Genomic DNA, 19157 nt, shown 5'->3' on the forward strand with positions numbered 1-19157 from the left:
TGACGGAGACATCGCTGCACCAACGGCAGCTTTATTGGGTGACCCCAGAAGCCCACCGGCCCTGCCGGGCACCGGGCGCTCACAAGGCTGGCCTGCCTTGGGACACCTCGGAGTCCGAGCTGGTGAGCAGGGAGGGGTCCAGTTTCAGCATCTGGGCGTTGAACAGCGCGTTCTTGGCCGCTTCCTCCGACACGTCCTCGGACGCCGTGTCCTCCGAGGGCAGCGTGTCCTGGCTCTTCTGCCTCGCTCTGCTGCCGGCGTCCTGAGCCACGTCCTTCGGGGCGCTGGGGGAGCAGGCTCCTGCGCCACTGCCCAGCCCCGGCCAGCCCCTCCCCCGGGCACTGCTGGAGCACCCGCCCTGCACCAGGGCCCGGCCGGCTGCGGGTGTGGGTTTAATCCTTGAGAAACCAACCCTCACCGGACCCTCGGAACAGGGCCTGACCAGGGCAAACACCCGAGGCGCTGTAGCTACAATGTACCCATTCCATCTTGGGAGCTTCCGGAACTTCCCTGGGCACATGCTAGGAAGTGGACGCACAGAGAGAGACGGGTCTCCCACCCTGTGGCCTGTTCTCCCTGCTCTGCAATGATGCAAGCTCCTATCCATCCTTCAAAGCCTTTCTCAAATGTCCCCTTCGCCATGACCATTGCTCTGACTCCCCAAACTAGAGTCCCTCCCTGCCTGGGTTCCCGTGGGCCCTATACACTCCACAGTGGGTCCAGTGGCAGCGACTGTTTGCCCCTGCCACCCCGTGGAGGACCTGGGGAGGACACGGGGCAGCCCCTGGGTCCCCAGCCCGCGCACCTGGTCTGCAGGAAGTGCTCCAGGCTGTCACAGAGGGGCTGACCCTGCGTCTCCGGCAGCAAGGAGGTGAAGCACAAGGCCAGGGCGCACGCGAGGGAGCAGAGGAAGGCGGGCAGGATGGGAGGCACCCGGCTCGTGATGGTCAAGGACAAGATGGCCCCGGCCGTGGAGGCCAGAGACACCAGCCCCAGGCCGGTCGCCCTGTAAGGGGAGGGCCGAGCTCACCCGGAGGCCGGGCACTGCAGTCTCTGGCCCGTCCCACCTCGCTGGAGACTGTAGTCCCCTGGTGCTGAGTGGGTGCAGCGGAGGTGGGGGTGGGGTGGGCATCGTGCACGTGGCTACATCGCCGCCTGGGCACGCGACAGCTCCTCCACTTCCTGCTAACGCACACCCTGGGGGGAGCAGGCGATGGCTCACGCCACCCACAGGGGAGTTCCCGGCTCCAGCCCTAACTGTTGAGGCCTTTGGTTCGCTAATGAAAGATCTCCCTCTCTCAGATAAAAGGGAAATAAGTGAAAACAAAGTAGGGTTGTGCAGGCTCCCCAGCTCTGCCCAGAAATGCAGATCACCTGCCTGCAGACACCTGTTGGATCATGGGAGGAAAAGCTCACCCTAACTGAGAAGAGACTGCAGTACACATACGCTGCTTTGGAGCAGCAGGGGGCGGCTGCCTGCCCTGCCTGCTGTCCCGGGAGTCTGGCTCTGCCCACCCAGACAAGGCTGTCCTCAGCCAGGCACTTCCTGCCCAGGTAGCAACCGGGGGGCCTCCTTGGCTGGGCATCGGTCACGGTTGGAACCTTGGAGGGGCTGAGTCTGACCTTGAGCAGGGGCTAAGAGGGTGCTGGCAGGGAGGGCTGAGGTTCAAGGACTCAGCACAGGGCCCGTCCCCAGGGGAGGCGGGGTCTGGGGTCCCCGGGGAGGCGGGGGTCTGGGGTCCCCAGGGGAGGCGGGGATCTGGTCCCTGCCAGCGCTCATACCTGAGCACAGTGGGGAGGAGCTCGGCGGTGTAGATGAAGAACACGGTGACGGTGGCGGCCAGGCTGAACTCTCCAAGCATGATGACCAACACCATCAGGGACTTGAGCTCTGCCAGGACAGCGCAGCCCCTAGTCTCAGCCCCACCCCCGCTGTGGCAGCCCCTCCCTCTCAGCCCCCCCCCGCTGTGGCAGCCCCTTCATCTCAGCCCCCCCCCCGCGGCAGCCCCTCCCTCTCAGCCCCTCCCTCTCAGCCCCCCCCCCCCCCGCTGTGGCAGCCCCTCCGTCCCTCCACTGGAGCCCCGCAGCTGGGCCCACCCCCGCGTCTGTCCAGCTGCAGCCTCCCCGCCACACCAGGCCGCCTCCTGGAGCAGGATCCCAGCTCGGGCCCTGCAAGCAGGGTCAGGGCAGGAGGCCTGGGGTCTGGGACAGGAATGGCTGGGACTGCGCCGGACATCCCAGGATGGCTCCCTCTGAGCGGCGGGAGGCCAGCCTTGGCGAGCCCTGCGTGCCTCCTGCCCGAGGTGGGCAGCTGCCTGGCCTCGCTCTGAGTTCTAGCTTTGGGAGTCCTGGTCCTGTTTCTCCCGCGTATCGCGGGGTTTTGCGCAGTTCTGCTTGGCTCAGTACGGGCCTACTTTTAAACACTACAAAGCAGTAGACACCTGACACCTGTGTGCCCGCAGTTGGCACTGCGGACATTCGGGAGAGGCAGAGTGCCCGTGGGAGCCCCCGGGCCTCCGGTGGGAAGTGAGTGGACGCGGCCACATCTCGGGGGGCACTGTGCCACAGTCCTCCCCTGCCGCCTGTCCCGGAGCTCGGCAGCGGAGCGGACACGACCACGTGCGGCCACGCGCCCCATCGGGCAGGCTGTCCCCGTCGAGGCACGGGCCCCATCAGACACTCCCGGGGCAGCGGGCAGCTGCCGTCCGTCCACCTGGCACCCCTGCATCTGTCACTGAGCCGGGGAATCGGGAAGACAGCGGCCCCGGGCAGGGACAGCTCCCCGCTCGCTCGCCCTCCCTGGGCCAGGGGTGCAGCCACCCCGTGGGTGTCTCGCGGACCGGCCAGGGTTTGCAGGAGCGGGGCCCGGGTGCCCGTCAGGGAAGGGGTGCTGTACCTTGGGGCAGGACGATGAGCAGCAAGGACAAGATGCTGGCCTGGAGCAGACTCAGGGCCAGGCTCCACTTCCTGCCGAGCTGCTCCAGGAGGAAGATGCAGCTGAGCCGGGCCGGCAGCTCCATGACGGCGGGCACCACCTGCCGCAGGTAGAGGCTCGCGCCGAAGTCTCTCAGCTTCAGGCTCAGCGTGAAGTAGCTGTAGGCGATGGTGAACCTGGAGCGGCCGGAGACACACACAGGTGGAGCCGGCGTGAAGGCAGAGACGCACACGCACACACACAGGTGGACGCCAGCGTGAAGACAGAGACACACACACACACACACACAGAGGTGGACGCCGGCGTGAAGACAGAGAGACGCACACGCACACACACACGCACACGCACATGCACACAGGTGGACGCCAGCGTGAAGACAGGAGAGAGAGAGACACACACACACACACACACACACAGGTGGAGCCGGCGTGAAGGCAGAGACACACACGCACACGCACACACACACGCACACGCACACACAGGTGGACGCCAGCGTGAAGACAGAGAGAGACACACACACACAGAGGTGGACGCCGGTTGAAGACAGAGAGAGAGAGACACACACACACACAGGTGGAGCCGGCGTGAAGACAGAGGAGAGAGAGAGAGACACACACACACACACACACAGGTGGACGCTGGCATGAAGACAGAGGACAAACACACACACGCACACACACACACACACACACACGGGGCCTGCTGCGGCCCAGCATGGCTCACCACACACACAGGTGGAGCCGGCGTGATAACAGAGGACACACACACACGCACACACACGCACACGGGCCTGCCGCAGCCCGGCGGGGCTCACCACACACACAGGTGGAGCTGGCGTGATGACAGAAGACACACGGACATGCACACACACACATAGGTGGAGCTGGTGTGATGACAGAGGATACATGCACACACACACACACACACACGTGGACGCTGGTGTGAAGACAGAGGAGAGAGAGACACACACACACACAGGTGGACGCCGGTGTGACGACAGAGGACACGCGTGCACACACACACACGCACACAGGCCTGCCGCGGCCCGGCGGGGCTCACCACACACACAGGTGGAGCCGGCGTGACGACAGAGGACACACGCACACACACGCGCACGCGGGCTCACCACACACAGCTGATGACCAGGGTCATCTTGCAGAGGTGCCTGTTGCTGTAGAAGTCCAGCACCGACACCTTCGCCGCCTTCTTTCCGAGCAGCTGCTGCTGCAGGAGGAGCAGGCCTGGGCGGGGCGGGCGGGACCCCAGCTTGCTCCCACCCACCCCCGGGGCCGCCCTCCCTCCGCCCCGGGCGCCCTGGAAGCATGGGGCGGGAGGCACGCGCGGGCGGCCGCTCACCTCCAGCAGGCTGAAGGGGACGGCCTTGTGGTTCACGGCGGCCGCGTAGCACAGCACCTGCTTGGCCTGCTTCACCTTCCCCTTCACCATCAGCCAGCGAGGGGACTCGGGCAGGACCCTGCGGGGACCACCCGTGCTCGTGGCCTCGCGCCAGCCGCGGGCGGCGTCCATGCCGGGCTCGAAGGCTGCCCTCGGTCAGCTCCGAGAGCGCACCCCCTTCCCCTCGCCCCATCCTCTGTGCCACCCCCACCCAAGCCCCCTGCGCAGAGCCCGGGTGTCTCCCGCCAGCCTGGCGCGGGGAGGGGCGGAGACCCGGGCCACACTGGTGCCCCCTCTCACCAGCCACCACCCGTGCTTTGCCCTGCGTTGTCCCGGGTCCTCAGAGCGCTGGCTGCCCCGGCTCAGCACGCGGCATCGGAGGATTTTTACCATCTCCTTCCCAGCCTCGGGGACTGAGTCATGGACGGAGCTGGTGCAACCTGGGCCGTGAGGCAGCTACAGAACCACAGTGCTCCAGCTCTGCCCCCACTCCTGGGCTCGGTGGCTGGTTGCAGGAAACACACTCACACCACCGAAGACCTCTGCGTTCCCCCCGCTGCGCAGTCCAGCCGTCAGCCCCTTCCCACGTAAGGCTGAGACGCGCCTGAAGACAACCAGAGGGGCCGGCGCTGTGGCGCAGCGGGAAAGCCCCCAGCGGTGACGCCAGCATCCCACGTGGGCGCTGTTCAAGTCCCGGCTGATCCACTTCCGATCCAGCTACTGCTCCTGAGAAAGCAGCGGAGGACGGCCCAACGCACGCGTGTGGGAGACCCGGAAGAGGCTCCGGCTCCGGCTCCAGCTCCCGGCTCCCGGCTCCCGCCCGGCCCTGCCCCGCCCGGCCTTGGCTGCTGTGGCCATCTGGGGGAAGACCCAGCAGATGGAAGAACACGTATTCTCTCTCGCTCTCTCTCTCTCTCTCTCTCTCTCTCTCTCTCTCTCTCTCTCCTCCCCCCTCCCTCTCTCTCTCCTCCCCCCTCCCTCTCTCTCTCCTCTCCCCCTCCTCTCTCTCCTCTCCCCCTCCCCTCTCTCCTCCCCCCTCCCCTCTCTCTCTCCTCTCCCCCTCCTCTCTCTCTCCTCTCCCCCCTTCTCTCTCTCTCTCCTCTCCCCCTCCTCTCTCTCCTCTCCCCCTCCCCTCTCTCTCTCCTCTCCCCCTCCTCTCTCTCCTCTCCCCCTCCTCTCTCTCTCTCCTCTCCCCCTCCTCTCTCTCTCCTCTCCCCCTCCTCTCTCTCTCCTCTCCCCCTCCTCTCTCTCTCTCCTCTCCCCCTCCTCTCTCTCTCCTCTCCCCCTCCTCTCTCTCTCTCCTCTCCCCCTCCTCTCTCTCTCTCCTCTCCCCCTCCTCTCTCTCTCTCCTCTCCCCCTCCTCTCTCTCTCTCCTCTCCCCCTCCCCTCTCTCTCCTCCCCCCTCCGCTCTCTCTCTCCTCTCCTACTCCTCTCTCTCCTCTCTCCCTCCTCTCTCTCTCTCTCCTCTCCCCATCCTCTCCCTCTCTCTCCCTCTCTCTCTCTCTCCCCCCCCCTTTTCTCTAATTCTGCCTTGCAAATGAATAAATCTTTTTCAAAACCAGGCGCCCTTCCCAGCTGTGTCCTGGCTGCCCACATGCATCACCCCTCCCCCCCTCCCCAGAAAAGCCTCCTCTTGCCCGTCTCTAGGTCTTCGGCTCCTGCCACTCCACGGAGGGCCACCAAGGCCACCCAGCCTGTGGCCACTCCCTCGTCCTTGGCCCTTGCCTTGCCACACCGTCCTCTTGGCTTTCTGACCAGCTCGCCGACATCTCGGGGGCGGGGGTGGGGGTGGGGGTGGGGCGAATGCTCTCCCAGGTCCTGCCGGCCTCAAGCCCCGCCTGCCCCCACGCCCTCACTCACCAGAAGGAGGAGATGAGGGGGAACATGGGCACTCCACCCATCAGGAACAGCAGCCGCCAGTGGCGGGTGCTGTGCGCCAGCCCCGTCAGGAACATGAACCCCACCGCGAAAAAGCAGTGCTCCAGGACAACGGCGTGGGCCCGGTGCTCACCCACCAGCCACTCGGTGGCTGTGCAGAGGGCCGAGAGAACAGAGCCACCGTCAGCGCGGGGTGCCCAGGGCTGCCCGGACCCAGCTTCTGAGACACATGGGGCCTGCACTGGGATGAGAGCCTGCCTCTGGGAGTCCCTGTGCCCCGTGTGTACCTCCGCCTCCTGGTGCCACCTCCCACCCCCCATGCAAGCAAGTGTAGAGGAAGACGGGTGGAGCACCCAGTGCCGGACACCCTCAGCAGGTGCCGCATCACTGCTGTGTGGGCCTGAGACGCTGAGGGACGGGCGTGGTCAGCGGGCGGCTTGCCCGGCCTTTCTCGGGGGCAGGAGCCACAGAAGCCCCGGGATGGGGTGGGGGTGGAAGGGCGGTCTGGGCACGGGCTCTCTGCACGTCCCTCTGCCTGCCGGCGGGGCCGCCCCGCTGCGGGTCTCCCGTGGGCCCTCACCTAACACCACGCTGCTGATGGCGTAGCCCACCACGGCCCGCTGCGGGTCTCCCGTGGGCCCTCACCTAACGCCACGCTGCTGATGGCATAGCCCACCACGGCCCGCTGCGGGTCTCGCGTGGGCCCTCACCTAACGCCACGCTGCTGATGGCATAGCCCACCATGGCCCGCTGCAGGTCTCCCGTGGGCCCTCACCTAACGCCACGCTGCTGATGGCGTAGCCCACCACGGCCTGCGAGACGCCAAAGCGGAAGAACAGGTAGAGGTAAAAGCTGCTCACGAAAGCCGTCCCGAAGCCGAAGACGATGAAGCCCAGCAGGGACAGCAGGATGATGGGGTAGCGGCCCAGCCTGCGGCGCGGTGCGGACGGGCTCAGCTCAGCCACAGCCGAGCGTGCACCGCGGGTGGGCGGGCCGGGGGTCTGGGGCGTTCACCTGTCGCTTAAGAAGCCGAAGATAAGAGCACCTATGAGGAGGCCCGCCAGCACCAATGTGTTCACCGTGTCCCTGTTGGGCTCCTTGCCACAGACCAGGTCAAACTGCGGGTCAGACGCGGGCCAGGACCCTGGCTCAGCTCGTGGGCCCGGTGGGGAGGGGGGGCCCTGCCTCTGCCTGTGCCCCGACCCTGGGAGCTAAGCCTGCAGACGGGGACGAGGAGCAGGCCAAGGAGGGATGCGTGGGAGGTCGTGGAGCAAAGGCGGGGTCCCCAAGGACGCCCTCCTGCACACACAGATGCTGAGCCCCGACCCCGGGCTTGCACACTAGGTGGGTGCCCCCACGCCTGCCTTCTGTGGGTTCTGCCGCCCTGCACCTGTCTCCCCCTCCACCTGCACGCCGGCACCCGGCTAGCTCAGGGGGCCGCAGGACTCTCCCTGGGGTTGTGCCTTGGCTCCGCCCCCCACAGGCGCCCTCCCCGCCCTGGCTCTGGGTCCGCGCGGGGGCGAGGCGCACCTCATTAATCAGCGACCTCTTCTTGGAATGAGGATAGATCCACCCGTTCTGGCAGGAGCCCGTTTGGTTGAGGCCGAACTGGATGATGGACGCCAGGTCCCAGGGCACGGGCAGGTACATGAGGCACGTCAGGAAGCTGCCGTCGGGCGCCCGCGGCAGGGTGAGGTTCATCTGCTCGGCCTCCGACAGGTCGGGGCCCACGGCCAGGATCCAGCTGGTGTTGCAGTAGGGCTTCTGTGCCGTGAGCGTGTACTGGTCGAGAAACAGGAAGAAGGCCGAGAGCATGTTGGGGATGAAGGTGAGGGCCACCAGCCGCCGCTGGAAGGTGCCAAACGTGCCGGCCGCGCTCAGGACGCCGGCCAGCTTGTCCTCCTGCTTGGCGTCCGTGGTGCCGAGTCTGCGCAGCAGCATCTCCAGAGGCCGCGCGTGTGGGTGCGCGGGCGCCGCCGGCGGGCTCCCGGCCCTGGAGGTGCGCGGTGGGGCCTCTCCTCCCGCCATCTGTTCAGAGAAAGGGTGCGGCTCAGTCCCTCCCAGGCTGCACACTGGCAGGGGTCCCGGGCTGGGAGCCACTCGCAGCCCCCTCCTGGGCCTCTCGGGTCCTTGGTTGCCGCCGCCTGCCCCCACTGGCCGGACCGCCCCCGGGTCCCGGTGCGATGAGCGGGCTGCGGTGTCCCTGTGGTCCTGGTGATGACGGGGCTCCGGGCCTGAAGCAGAGCTCTTGGGTGCGAAAAGGAACGCGCAGCAAGAATGGGGGCAGAGCTGCCGGCGGCACCGCGCGCTAAGCTCCCACCTGCTGCAGCCCCAATGTGAGTCCTGGCCGCCACACTCCCAGGGCAGCGCCCTGCTAATGCACCTGCGAGAAGCAGCGGCAGACGGCCCGGGCGCTTGGCCCTGCATCCGTGGGAGACCCAGGTGGAGCTCCTGGCGCCTGGCTTCAGCCTGGCCCAGCCACGCTGTTTTGGACATTTGGGGAGTGAACCACTGGATGGAAGACCCCCCCCCCCCCGAATTCTGCCTTTCAAATAACTAAATCTAATTAAAGATGAATCAGGACAAAGCAGGCATCTTCAGAAGACAGACAGTAAGATTCTAAAAGTGAAAACGTGTCAACAAGCTGCTGTTGAGATAAAAGCACAAACAAGGGGCCGGCACTGTGGTGCAGGAGGCTGAGCCTCCGCCTGCAGCCCAGCATCCCCTGTGGGCACTGGTTCGAGTCCCGGCTGCTCCACTTCTGATCCAGCTCCCTGCTGTGGCCTGGGAAAGCAGCGGAAGAGGGCCAAGCCCTTGAGCCCCTGCACCCGCGGGGGAGACCGGGGAGAAGCTCCTGGCTCCTGGCTTCATCCTGGCCCAGCCCCTCTGCTGCAGCCATTTGAGGAGTGAACCAGCAGATGGAACTCTCTCTCTCTCTCTCTCTCTCTCTCTCTGCCTTTCAAAGAAATAAATAAATCTTTAAAAAAAAAAAAAAAACACTAACAGGAAGCTCAAACAACTTCTACACAAAGCTGGGCTAGATGTCCTGTCAAAATGTGGATGAAAAGTAAACAGACCCCAGGGGAAAATGAAAATGCGACCTCACCCCGCCAAGGTCAAGCAAAGTGGGCTGTGGTGCCATGGCAACAGGGTTGGCGCAACAAGGCCTCACGCGCTGTTGATTCTCATGGACAGAGGAGGCGGCCACATAGATGCGGCATTTCTTTTATTTATTTATTTATTTATTTGACAGGTAGAGTTATAGACAGAGAGAGAGAGAGAGAGAGAGGTCTTCCTTTTCTGTTGGTTCACCCCCCAAATGGCTGCTACGGCCGGTGCACTGTGGCCGGCGCATCGCGCTGATCCAAAGCCAGGAGCCAGGTGCTTCTCCTGGTCTCCCATGGGGTGCAGGGCCCAAGCACTTGGGCCATCCTCCACTGCACTCCCTGGCCACAGCAGAGAACTGGCCTGGAAGAGGGGCAACCGGGACAGAATCCGGCGCCCTGACCAGGACTAGAACCCGGTGTGCCAGCGCCGCAAGGTGGAGGATTAGCCTAGTGAGCCGCGGCGCCGGCCCAGATGCAGCATCTCTAAACGGGGCGGCCAGGACGAGCCGTCTGCCCAGAGCGTATCCTGTTCATGTAGTGAGTCCTGGCGCTCCCTTCCCTCCCGAAAGGCCGTGACTTGATGACCACTGGGCCCCGTACGTGGGGACCTGCGGCACGAGGCTGTGGAGAGGAGGAAGCTGGGAGGCAGCAGCAGGCAGGCGCTAAGGAAAAGAACGCGCGGCTCTATGAACAGAGACAAAGCGGCCTTTGTGACAGAGACCAGCACTCAGCAAAGCTCCCGTCGCTCCCAGATGCACAGCAGCGCCCACGACACTGGGTGGAAACGCAGGAACTGCATTCTACTTGAGAGACAGGCCAGGCGGAGGGGCCCAAGCTCCCACCCACGGGCCCCTGCTGGGCCAGGCTGGGGCCAGGGTTGGGAATTCAGTCCCTGGCTCCCTCCTGGGTGGCAGGACACAGGCACCGAGCCCTCAGCTGCCGCCTCCCCGGGTGTGCACGGGCAGGAAGCCGGACTCAAACCCGGGACGCCGACACCGCACCCAGGTGCCACGCCTGTTGTCTTCACGATGAGAAATCTCAGCACCTCTCTTCCAGGAGGCCGCACCGACAAAAGCTTTGCAAAGGTACAGATTGCTTGAATAACACAGCGGACAAGTTTTAGCCAACGTTCACTTTTATTTTACTTTTTTTGACAGGCAGAGTTAGACAGTGAGAGAAAGAGAGAGAGGTCTTCCCTCTGTTGGTTCACCCCCCCCCCCCCAAAGTGGCCGCTATGGCCAGCGCTGTGCTGATCCGAAGACAGGAGCCAGGTGCTTCTCCTGGTCTCCCATGGGGTGCAGGGCCCAAGCACTTGGGCCATCCTCCACTGCACTCCCGGGCCACAGCAAGGAGCTGGACTGGAAGAGGGCAACCGGGACAGAATCCGGCGCCCCGACCGGGACTAGAACCCGGGGTGCCGGCGCCGCAGGTGGAGGACTAGCCTAGTGAGCCACGGCGCCGGCCGTACCCAAAGGTCATTTATGAAGTTCTGCATCTAACAACTCAAGAGCGCACCTATGCTAAGCCCACTGGGAGCATTCGCAAACGCTGCCACGTTCTAGGCAATAAGACAGACCTCAAGCCGTTTCTAGGAGCAGGACTGTCTCCTGACCGCCACGCAACTGCAGCAGCAGCCGGTCACCAGCGGCTCGCTATCTCATGCGTCGGCAGAGCTGTTAGACTTGCTTGTCGTGGTCTGCATTCCGTCCTGGGACCCCTCGGTCTCCTCGATGATTCCTTACATCACGGTCACTCTCGGTGCTGCAAGCGCCTCGGGTCTGGTCCACCGTCCGAACACCATGCAGCGGCTCCCCTGCCCTAGCGAAGCCGGCGCGCTCAGCCCTCGTCCCCGCCCAGACCTCTGGCCACGGCTGATCGTTCCACCGCACGTCGCCTTCCCCAGAAAGCCACAGCTACGAGGCGCAGGCTGGCCCCTTCCACTTCGCATACGCACTGAAGAGGCACCTGTGTTCTCTCCTGCGGCTTCCTGGCGCTTTTCCAAGGCACCGCACGACGCTCTGCTGTACCCGTGGACACAGTGGCTTCTGGCGTTCGGCAAGTGTGTGCAAGGCTGCCACGGGCGCTCCCACGCGGGTCTGCACGTGGACAGGAAGTTCTCAGAGACGCTGGGTAAGCACCAGGAGGGCGGGGGCTGAGGCACATGGTGCAGTGTGCGAGTTTCACAGCGGACGGCCCCCGGGTGCCTGCTGCACCGCCACAGTCGTGCACGCTCGCCGCAGCTGCCCGGGGCCGCGCTGCCCGGCTTCAAGGTGCGGCCTGAGCGACAAAGGAGGGCGCCACTGCACACGCTGGCTGGACGCCTGTCTGTCCTCCACGGTGAATCATCTCTGCAGACCTTCTAACATTTTTTTAAAAAGATTTTATGTATTTATGTGAAAGGCACAGTTACAGAGAAACAGAGGCAGAGAGAGAGAGAAAGCCAGAATCCAGGACCTTCCTCCAGGTCTCCCACGAGGGCGCAGGGGCCCAAGGACTTGGGCCATCTTCCACTGCCTTCCCAGGCCACAGCAGAGGGCTGGATGGGAAGAGGAGCAGCTGGGACTAGAACCGGTGCCCATATGGGATGCAGACACTGAAGGTGGTGGCTTTACCAAATAAAATATATCTTTAAAAAATATTTCAAGGGGCTGGCGCTGTGGCGAAGCAGGTAAACTGCTGCCTGCAGTGCCGGCATCCCATATGGACACCGGTTCTAGTCCCGGCTGCTCCACTTCCAATCCAGCTCTCTGCTGTGGCCTGGGAGGGCAGTGGAGGATGGCCCGAGTGCTTGGGCCCTGCACCCACATGGGAGACCCAGAGGAAGCTCCTGGCTCCTGGCTTCGAATCAGCACAGCTCCAGCCATTGTGGCCATCTGGGGAGTGAACCAGCGGATGGAAGACCTCTCTCTGCTTCTGCCTCTCTGTAACTCTGCCTTTCAAACAAATAAATCTTTAAAAAATGTATTTCAAGTCAAAACTGAAAAAAATACCATTTCTAGTAATAAAATATAAATTAGGAACAAAACATCTGCAAGGCACCCACTAGGTGGCTGTAACGACAGCACAACAGAGAGGGTCGGCGAGGGCGCGGGCAGGTGCCGCTCACAGCGAGAGAGAACGGCGTCGGCGAGGGCGCGGGCGGGTGCACCCTCACAGCGAGGGAGAACGGCGTCGGCGAGGGCGCGGGCAGGTGCCGCTCACAGCGAGGGAGAACGGCGTCGGCGAGGGCGCGGGCGGGTGCCGCTCACAGCGAGAGAGAACGGCGTCGGCGAGGGCGCGGGCAGGTGCCGCTCACAGCGAGAGAGAACGGCGTCGGCGAGGGCGCGGGCAGGTGCACCCTCACAGCGAGGGAGAACGGCGTCGGCGAGGGCGCGGGCAGGTGCCGCTCACAGCGAGGGAGAACGGCGTCGGCGAGGGCGTGGGCAGGTGCCGCTCACAGCGAGGGAGAACGGCGTCGGCGAGGGCGCGGGCAGGTGCACCCTCACAGCGAGGGAGCGGCGTCGGCGAGGGCGCGGGCAGGTGCCTGTTTGCCTGCGGAGGCTGCAGGCGCCGTGCGGAGCAGTGTGGCGGCTCCCAGGACCAGAAGGAGAATTGCCACTTCACACTGGAGCCCGCGCCTTCCCAGTGGGCTCGGCGTCTACACAGCAGCTCACAGCCCTCTTGAGACGTCTGCATCCCACGTCGGAGATGCCTGGCTTGGAGTCCTGGCAGCTCCCGGCTGACGCACACCTTGGAGGCAGCAGGTCATGGCCCAAGTCCTTGGGCCCCTGCCTCCCACGCGGGAGACCCACGTGGAGTTTCTGGCTCCAGCCTGGCTGTTGCAGGCTTCTGGGGAGTGAGCCAGAGGATGGAAGACCTCTCTCTCTCTCTCTCTCTCTCTGTATCTCTGTCTCTGTCCCCCCCGCCGTCTTTCAAATAAAAAGTGAACACAGCTTCTGGACATCCACTGACGGATGAACAGATAAAATGAGGCCTCACTCAGTCTTAAGAAAGGACGATTCTGGCCGGTGCTGCGGCTCACTAGGCTAATCCTCTGCCTGCGGCGCCGGCACACCGGGTTCTAGTCCCGGTTGGGGCGCCGGATTCTGTCCCGGTTGCCCCTCTTCCAGGCCAGCTCTCTGCTGTGGCCAGGGAGTGCAGTGGAGGATGGCCCAAGTGCTTGGGCCCTGCACCCCATGGGAGACCAGGAGAAGCACCTGGCTCCTGGCTTCGGATCAGCGCAGTGCGCCGGCTGCAGCATTTGGGGGGTGAACCAATGGAAGGAAGACCTTTCTCTCTGTCTCTCTCTCTAACTCTGCCTGTGAAAAAATACATACATACATACATACATACATACATAAATAAATAAAATGGACAGGACGGTGCTAAGACGAGAAATGCAGAGACAGGCTCATGACCAAGAGGGACCGTTCTTGCCGGAATGATCCGTGCAGTCCGTGCGACTCTCGTCGGGGCCCAGGCCACTCCTCCCTCCTCACAAGCTCACCTGGATGACCCTGCACCGCCCACGGTAGGAAAAGGGTCTAAGCACCTGCAGGAGCCGAGCAGTTGCAGGGCTCATTGCCCTCTTGTGAAATTCCAAACGTCTGGTTTAGCTGTGCTCGTTAGGGACGGCCTGGGTGGACCAGGAGGCTGAAAGCCCAGAAGCTGCTCTGCACGGAGGCCACGCTTTGACAGGTGAGACGGCGAGGCGTCAGATCAGCAACCGAAACCCTCGCAGGAGAGTCTTCATAGTGTAAACGAGACTTTCGACCCGATCCAGGACTCGAATTTCAAAAAGAACACTCGTGGGGAAGCAGAGCACAAAACCTGTGCTGTTTTGTTCTAACCATAAAGTTTTAAACTTGAGAATCTGAGTAATGAAAAATGAAACTCGGGGCCGGTGCTGCGGTGCAGCGGGTTAACTTGCGACGCCGGCTCTGCTTCCAATCCAGCTCCCCGCCAATGCGCGAGGGGAGGCGGCAGACGGCCCCCGTGCTTGGGTCCCTGCCACCCACGTGAGAGACCCAGATGGAGTTCCAAGATCCTGGCTTTGGCCTGGCCCAGTCCTGGCTCTTACAGCCAGTTGGGACGTGAACCAGGGGATGGAAGACTGATCTCTCGCTTGCTCTCTCTGTCTCTCATTCTGTCTTTCAAATAAGTAAATAAATAAATAAACCATAAAAAAAAAAAAAAAAAAAAAAAAACAAGAAAATCCTAAAGTGGAAAAAGCTCCTGGGAGAAGCTGTTTGTAGACGCAGGCAGGTGACAAGGATCAGGATCCTGCTGCTGGCAGAGGGCTGGTCTCCCGTGCGCTCCTGGCCCACTCGGGAAAGCCACGGGGCACGGTCTCCCACAGCCGCGTGGATCCCGTAGCTCATGCTGAGTGTTCCCTTGTTGCACGCGCGACGCAGGAAACGAGCCCTAGGACGCTCAGGACGCAGGAGTGGGCTGCCTGCACCCGAGCGCACCCCTTGCCCTCCCATCACTCCAGGGGCTGCTGTCTGCACCCACGGCGACTCCAGCTCCGCAGTCCAGGCACGCGACCCCTCTCCCCTGGCTGGCCCACGCCGGCCCCCCACTGAGTCTCATAGCGGCTTAGCTGCGGGCAGAAGCGGTCACGTCCATCTGGGCTTGCTTTCCAGAGCCTGGCCAGCAGGCCAGCATGCCCACACGGCTGCAAGTGGCCAAGCCGCTCCCTAGGCTGGGAGCGACTCAGCGCTACTTCTGATTTACTCCGTGGGGGGTTGGGGGGCCCCACGTGGTGGCGCCCTTTCCACTCACCCCAGAGTGTGGAATCCAACCCGCGAAAGCCGACGTAGAAGGTGCGGATGACCTAACGCTCCAGGAGGTGGCTTATCCTCTCCCGGGTGGCAGGAGGCGGGGTCAGGAGAAGAGGCTGCTGTCGCAGGGAGTCTGGTGGCCGTAGCTGGCTTCAAGGATGGGACGCCACCAGCCAGGGAAGCCCCGACACTCACTCTGGTAACCAACGTGCGTTCTCCTAAGCCACACGCAAGCCGTGGAAGACAGGGTGGGGTGCACGCTAGCAAGCCTGGGGGTGAGAGTGGGTACAGGAGGCCTCGGGACAGACGCAGGGAGGCCACAGCCAGGCATGGCCGTCTCCCCCCGCAGGGCCCCCTCTCTCCACTGCGGACAGCCCCAGGGAGCAGCAGGAGCCCCTCACAGCCTCCTGTCCGCTGTCTGCTCCCTGCCCCCTGCCCCCCGGTTGCCTTGTGTGCCCCCAAGCCCACGCCAGCGCCCACCTGCCAGACTCTCAGAGGCAGAATGTGTGGGTTCCCTTGGTGGCCGGGGGGGGGGGGTGGCGTCACAATGGGGTGCGGAAGCCTCAGGGTGGGCTGGGGGTGGTCAAAGGGCGCATTCTATTCCCAGGGTACAACGGGGCATAGCCCGGAGCCTTGTGCAGACTCCCCCACCCGCAGCACCTGCCCTCCCCCCAGACACCACATGGTTACCGGCTGTCCGTCAAGACCTCCTGGCCCCGCACCTCCGCTCCGTCTCGGAGCGCTCCTCTGCCTTCTTGCAGGATCAGGTTTCCAGCCACGGTTGGTGGGCGGCAGGTCAGCACAGGGCGCATCCAAGGCAGACCCTGGAGGGGATGGGATGACCCTGCCCTGGGGCTGACACACCACTGACCATCTTAACAGCCTCACCAGGACTTGTAATTTGGATCACATTCTTTTAGCAAAGAGTTTATTTATTTATTTGACAGGCAGAGTTACATAGAGGGAGAGAGCTCTTCCCCAAACGGCTGCAATGGCCAGACAGAGCTGGTCCGATCTGAAGCCAGGAGCTTCTTCTGGGCCCCCGATGCAGGTGCAGGGGCCCAAGCACTTGGGCCGTCTTCTGCTGCTTTCCCAGCCACAGCAGAGAGCGGATTGGAAGAGGAGCAGCTGGGACGTGGGCCAGTGCCCGTGTGGGATGCCAGCCCCGCAGGCGGAGGCTCAGCCCACTACAGGACAGTGCCGGGCCCTCACCACTGTATCGGCCACGCTGAATGACGGAGGGCGGAGCGGTCAACAGGAAGGCCACCCGTCTCCACTCAGCATCAACCTGCGGCCTCCCAGACAACGTCCGAGGGAGATGCGCCGTGCTGCTGGTCGCGGAGGCTTGACTCGGGTCCACCCTGCAGGGTCCAAGTTGTGCCTCCATCCAGCCCTGGCCGACTCGGGACGACGTCCTTGCTGCTGAGGTCTCCTTCTGCCGGGGCTGGGTCAGACATCCGACGAGCCAGCAAGTTTCTCCGCTACGCTTTGCTTCGCAGGAGAGACGGCAGCACCCAGCCTAGAGAGCCCGGGGGAAGTCCTGGCGCCAGCTCCCGGCTCCAGCCTCCTGCTAACGCAGGCCCTGGGGGCCGCGGCTGACGGCGCCGGCGGTCGGGCCCCTGCCCCCACACGGGAGACCCAGACTGTTTCTGGCTCCGGCCGCGGCCTGGACCAGTCCCTGCCATTGTGGGCACTGGGGTGTGAGGCAGTGGATGCGAGCGCTCTAGCATCAGCGTCCCCTACGAGAGGACGCGACTGGCGGGCAGGTTCAGCTATTTTGACGACACATTTTAATGACCGGAAGTATGACCCGAAGTGTTATCAGGACTCCAGCATTTCCAGGACTGTCACGTAATTTTTTTATTTTTTGACAGGCAGAGTTAGACAGTGAGAGAGAGAGAGAGAGAAACAGCTTCCTTCCGTTGGTTCACCCCCCAAATGGCTGCTACAGCCAACGTGCTGTGCCGATCCGAAGCCAGGAGCCAGGTGCTTCTCCTGGTCTCCCATGGGGTGCAGGGCCCAAGCTCTTGGGCCATCCTCCACTGCACTCCCGGGCCACAGCAGAGAGCTGGCCTGGAAGAGGGGCAACCGGGACAGAATCCGGCGCCCCGACCGGGACTAGAACCCGGTGTGCCGGCGCCGCAGGCAGAGGATTAGCCAAGTGAGCCGCGGCACCAGCCTCACATAATTTCTGAAGCACACTACTAACACGGCCATATAAACTGAGGTCAACAACGTTTAGCATCAATTATTCGACAATGTGCCTGCTATAATTTAACATAGCAAATAGGCCAGTCAGCTCAACAGCTCTCATTTTAAAAAGAGAAGTATTCTTTTGAGGTGTTCCGAGGACCCATCTGGAAAATCCTGAAGTTAACTTGAGGTTAAGAAAGACAGTTTAGAAGTTGATTTTATGAAGTTCACCAGAAATACCATGGGTTTAAAATACCTGGTTACTACAGGACCACAGGTCATGGCGAACAACAGTCATTCATTTAACCAAGTGATCACTGAAGTCTTTGAAGGCAAACACAAAGAGGGAGGCAGCTTGAGAAACGCCCTAATCCTCAAGACCAGGAATGGGCTGGCGCTGCGGCACAGCGAGCGAAGCCGCTGCCGCAGTACTGGCATCCCGCACGGGCGCCGGTTTGCACCGCGGCTGCTCTACTGCTGGTCCAGCTCTCTGCTAGGCGACTGGGAAAGCAGACGATGGTCCCAGCGCTTGGGCCCCTGCACCCGTGTGGGAGGCTGGGAAGAAGCTCCTGGCTCCTGGCTTCGGCCTGGCCCAGCCCTGGTCGATACAGCCATTTGGGGAGTGAACCTGCAGTTGGAAGACCTCTCCCTCTCTTGTCGCTCTGCCTTTCAAGTAAGTTAAAAGAGAGAGGACTCGATTTTTTGATGTCTAATAAAGACAAGAGGCACAGGAAGTTGCCTGGTAAAGCAGAACCCTGTTTCCAAGGCCAAGCACCTTCAAAGGTGAAGAAAAGCTTGATAATTTCCTGTAAAGTGCACCGGCATTCCAAGAAAACTGAGATGACCGAAACCAACACCTCGTCTGCCTCAGCATACCTTCGACACGAACAGTCGTTAGAAAACGTTCTCAGTTCCCTTCTAATCTTACCTGATCACAAACAAAATTCCTTTCCCAACATTCACCTTCCGCAAACCTACATTTCCTCATCCACTTTTTGAATATTTATTTATTTATTTATTTGAAAAGGCAGAGATACAGAGTAAGCAAGATGGAGCTTCCATCTGCTGGTTCACACCCCAAACAGCTGCAATGGCCAGGGCTGGGCCCGTCTGAAGCCAGGAGCTGCTTCTGGTCTCCCACGCAGGTGCAGGGGCCCAGGGACTTGGGCCATCTTTTGCTGCTTTCCCAGGCCACAGCAGAGCTGGATCAGAAGTGGAGCAGCCGGGACTCAAACCAGCACACATAGGGACGCTGGTGTTGCAGGTGGCAGCTTAACCTGCTACTCCATGCGCTGGCCCCAGGCCTCCGCATCTGTGCAGGAAGGAACGCCAAGGCACCGAGCCCAAGACATGGCCCAATCTCAAACAACAGCAGGTGGAGGACTTGGTCTATTCCCGGCCGCCCTCCCCCCACAGAAACGGGCGCCTCCTCCCTGTCTCCATGGGTCCATCTTGTAACCTGCTGCCCTCGGGCAAGCCCAGTGAGCGGCAGGCTACATGGTGCTGGAACCCCCGACTCCACGGCCCCGAGCTCCCTCACCGCTTCGGCCACCATGAGTCTGGGACAGATGACGACCAGGGGTAGGTGACGGGGACAGAGGTCACCCCCTCAGTACCGGAGCCAAGCAGGGACGAGGTCAGCCCGGCTCTGAGTGAACCACAGGGGACTCCCGAGGGCCGGACACCGGCCCCGAGCAGAGGCAGAGGCACGCAGGGGCACGTAGGAGGACGCGCGGCGATGCGGCTGTGGACAGGCCCCTGCCTCCTGGGCCGGTCTCCCCAGCTGCCCAGACCCTCTGGAGAGCCACACTCAGCTTAGTCGGCACACACTTGGCCCGTGCCCACTCACAGGAGAAACCGTGGCTAAACACAGCACCCACACAGCTC

The 19157-nt window shown here is 62.8% G+C and overlaps 1 protein-coding gene across 5 annotated transcripts; it reads right to left on the reverse strand.

Moving 5' to 3' along the window:
- SLC22A14 (solute carrier family 22 member 14) lies at positions 1-15656 on the reverse strand. Of its 5 annotated transcripts, XM_070073023.1 has the most exons (13): positions 15079-15547; positions 11281-11411; positions 10892-11133; positions 7739-8236; positions 7223-7326; positions 6984-7138; positions 6191-6359; positions 4291-4409; positions 4062-4161; positions 2897-3111; positions 1783-1891; positions 806-1006; positions 1-284 (listed from the first exon to the last, which is right to left on the reverse strand). In XM_070073023.1, the coding sequence occupies exons 4-13, from the start codon at positions 8234-8236 to the stop codon at positions 80-82; spliced, it is 1875 nt and encodes a 624-aa protein (XP_069929124.1). In that variant the 5' UTR covers positions 10892-11133; positions 11281-11411; positions 15079-15547; the 3' UTR covers positions 1-79. The 5 variants fall into 5 exon arrangements, with proteins under 5 accessions (XP_069929124.1, XP_069929123.1, XP_069929126.1 ...); XM_070073022.1 differs by lacking the exons at positions 10892-11133; positions 11281-11411 and adding an exon at positions 15558-15656 and having other exon boundaries at positions 15079-15346; XM_070073025.1 differs by lacking the exon at positions 10892-11133.
- Positions 15657-19157: the final 3501 nt, after the last annotated feature.

The sequence above is a fragment of the Oryctolagus cuniculus genome, chromosome 4 (genome assembly GCF_964237555.1).
Source record: "Oryctolagus cuniculus chromosome 4, mOryCun1.1, whole genome shotgun sequence".
NCBI lineage: Eukaryota > Metazoa > Chordata > Mammalia > Lagomorpha > Leporidae > Oryctolagus > Oryctolagus cuniculus.

Bases quoted from the DNA above. Each gene is read 5' to 3' on its own strand.
- SLC22A14 (XM_070073022.1), bottom strand. From the start codon at position 8,236: ATGGCGGGAGGAGAGGCCCCACCGCGCACCTCCAGGGCCGGGAGCCCG. The intron at 1,892-2,896 runs GTACAGCACCCC...CTGTCCTGGCAG, and splicing joins GCTCATCGTCCTGCCCCAAG to AGCTCAAGTCCCTGATGGTG. The intron at 1,007-1,782 runs GTATGAGCGCTG...CTCCCCTTACAG, and splicing joins CTCCTCCCCACTGTGCTCAG to GGCGACCGGCCTGGGGCTGG.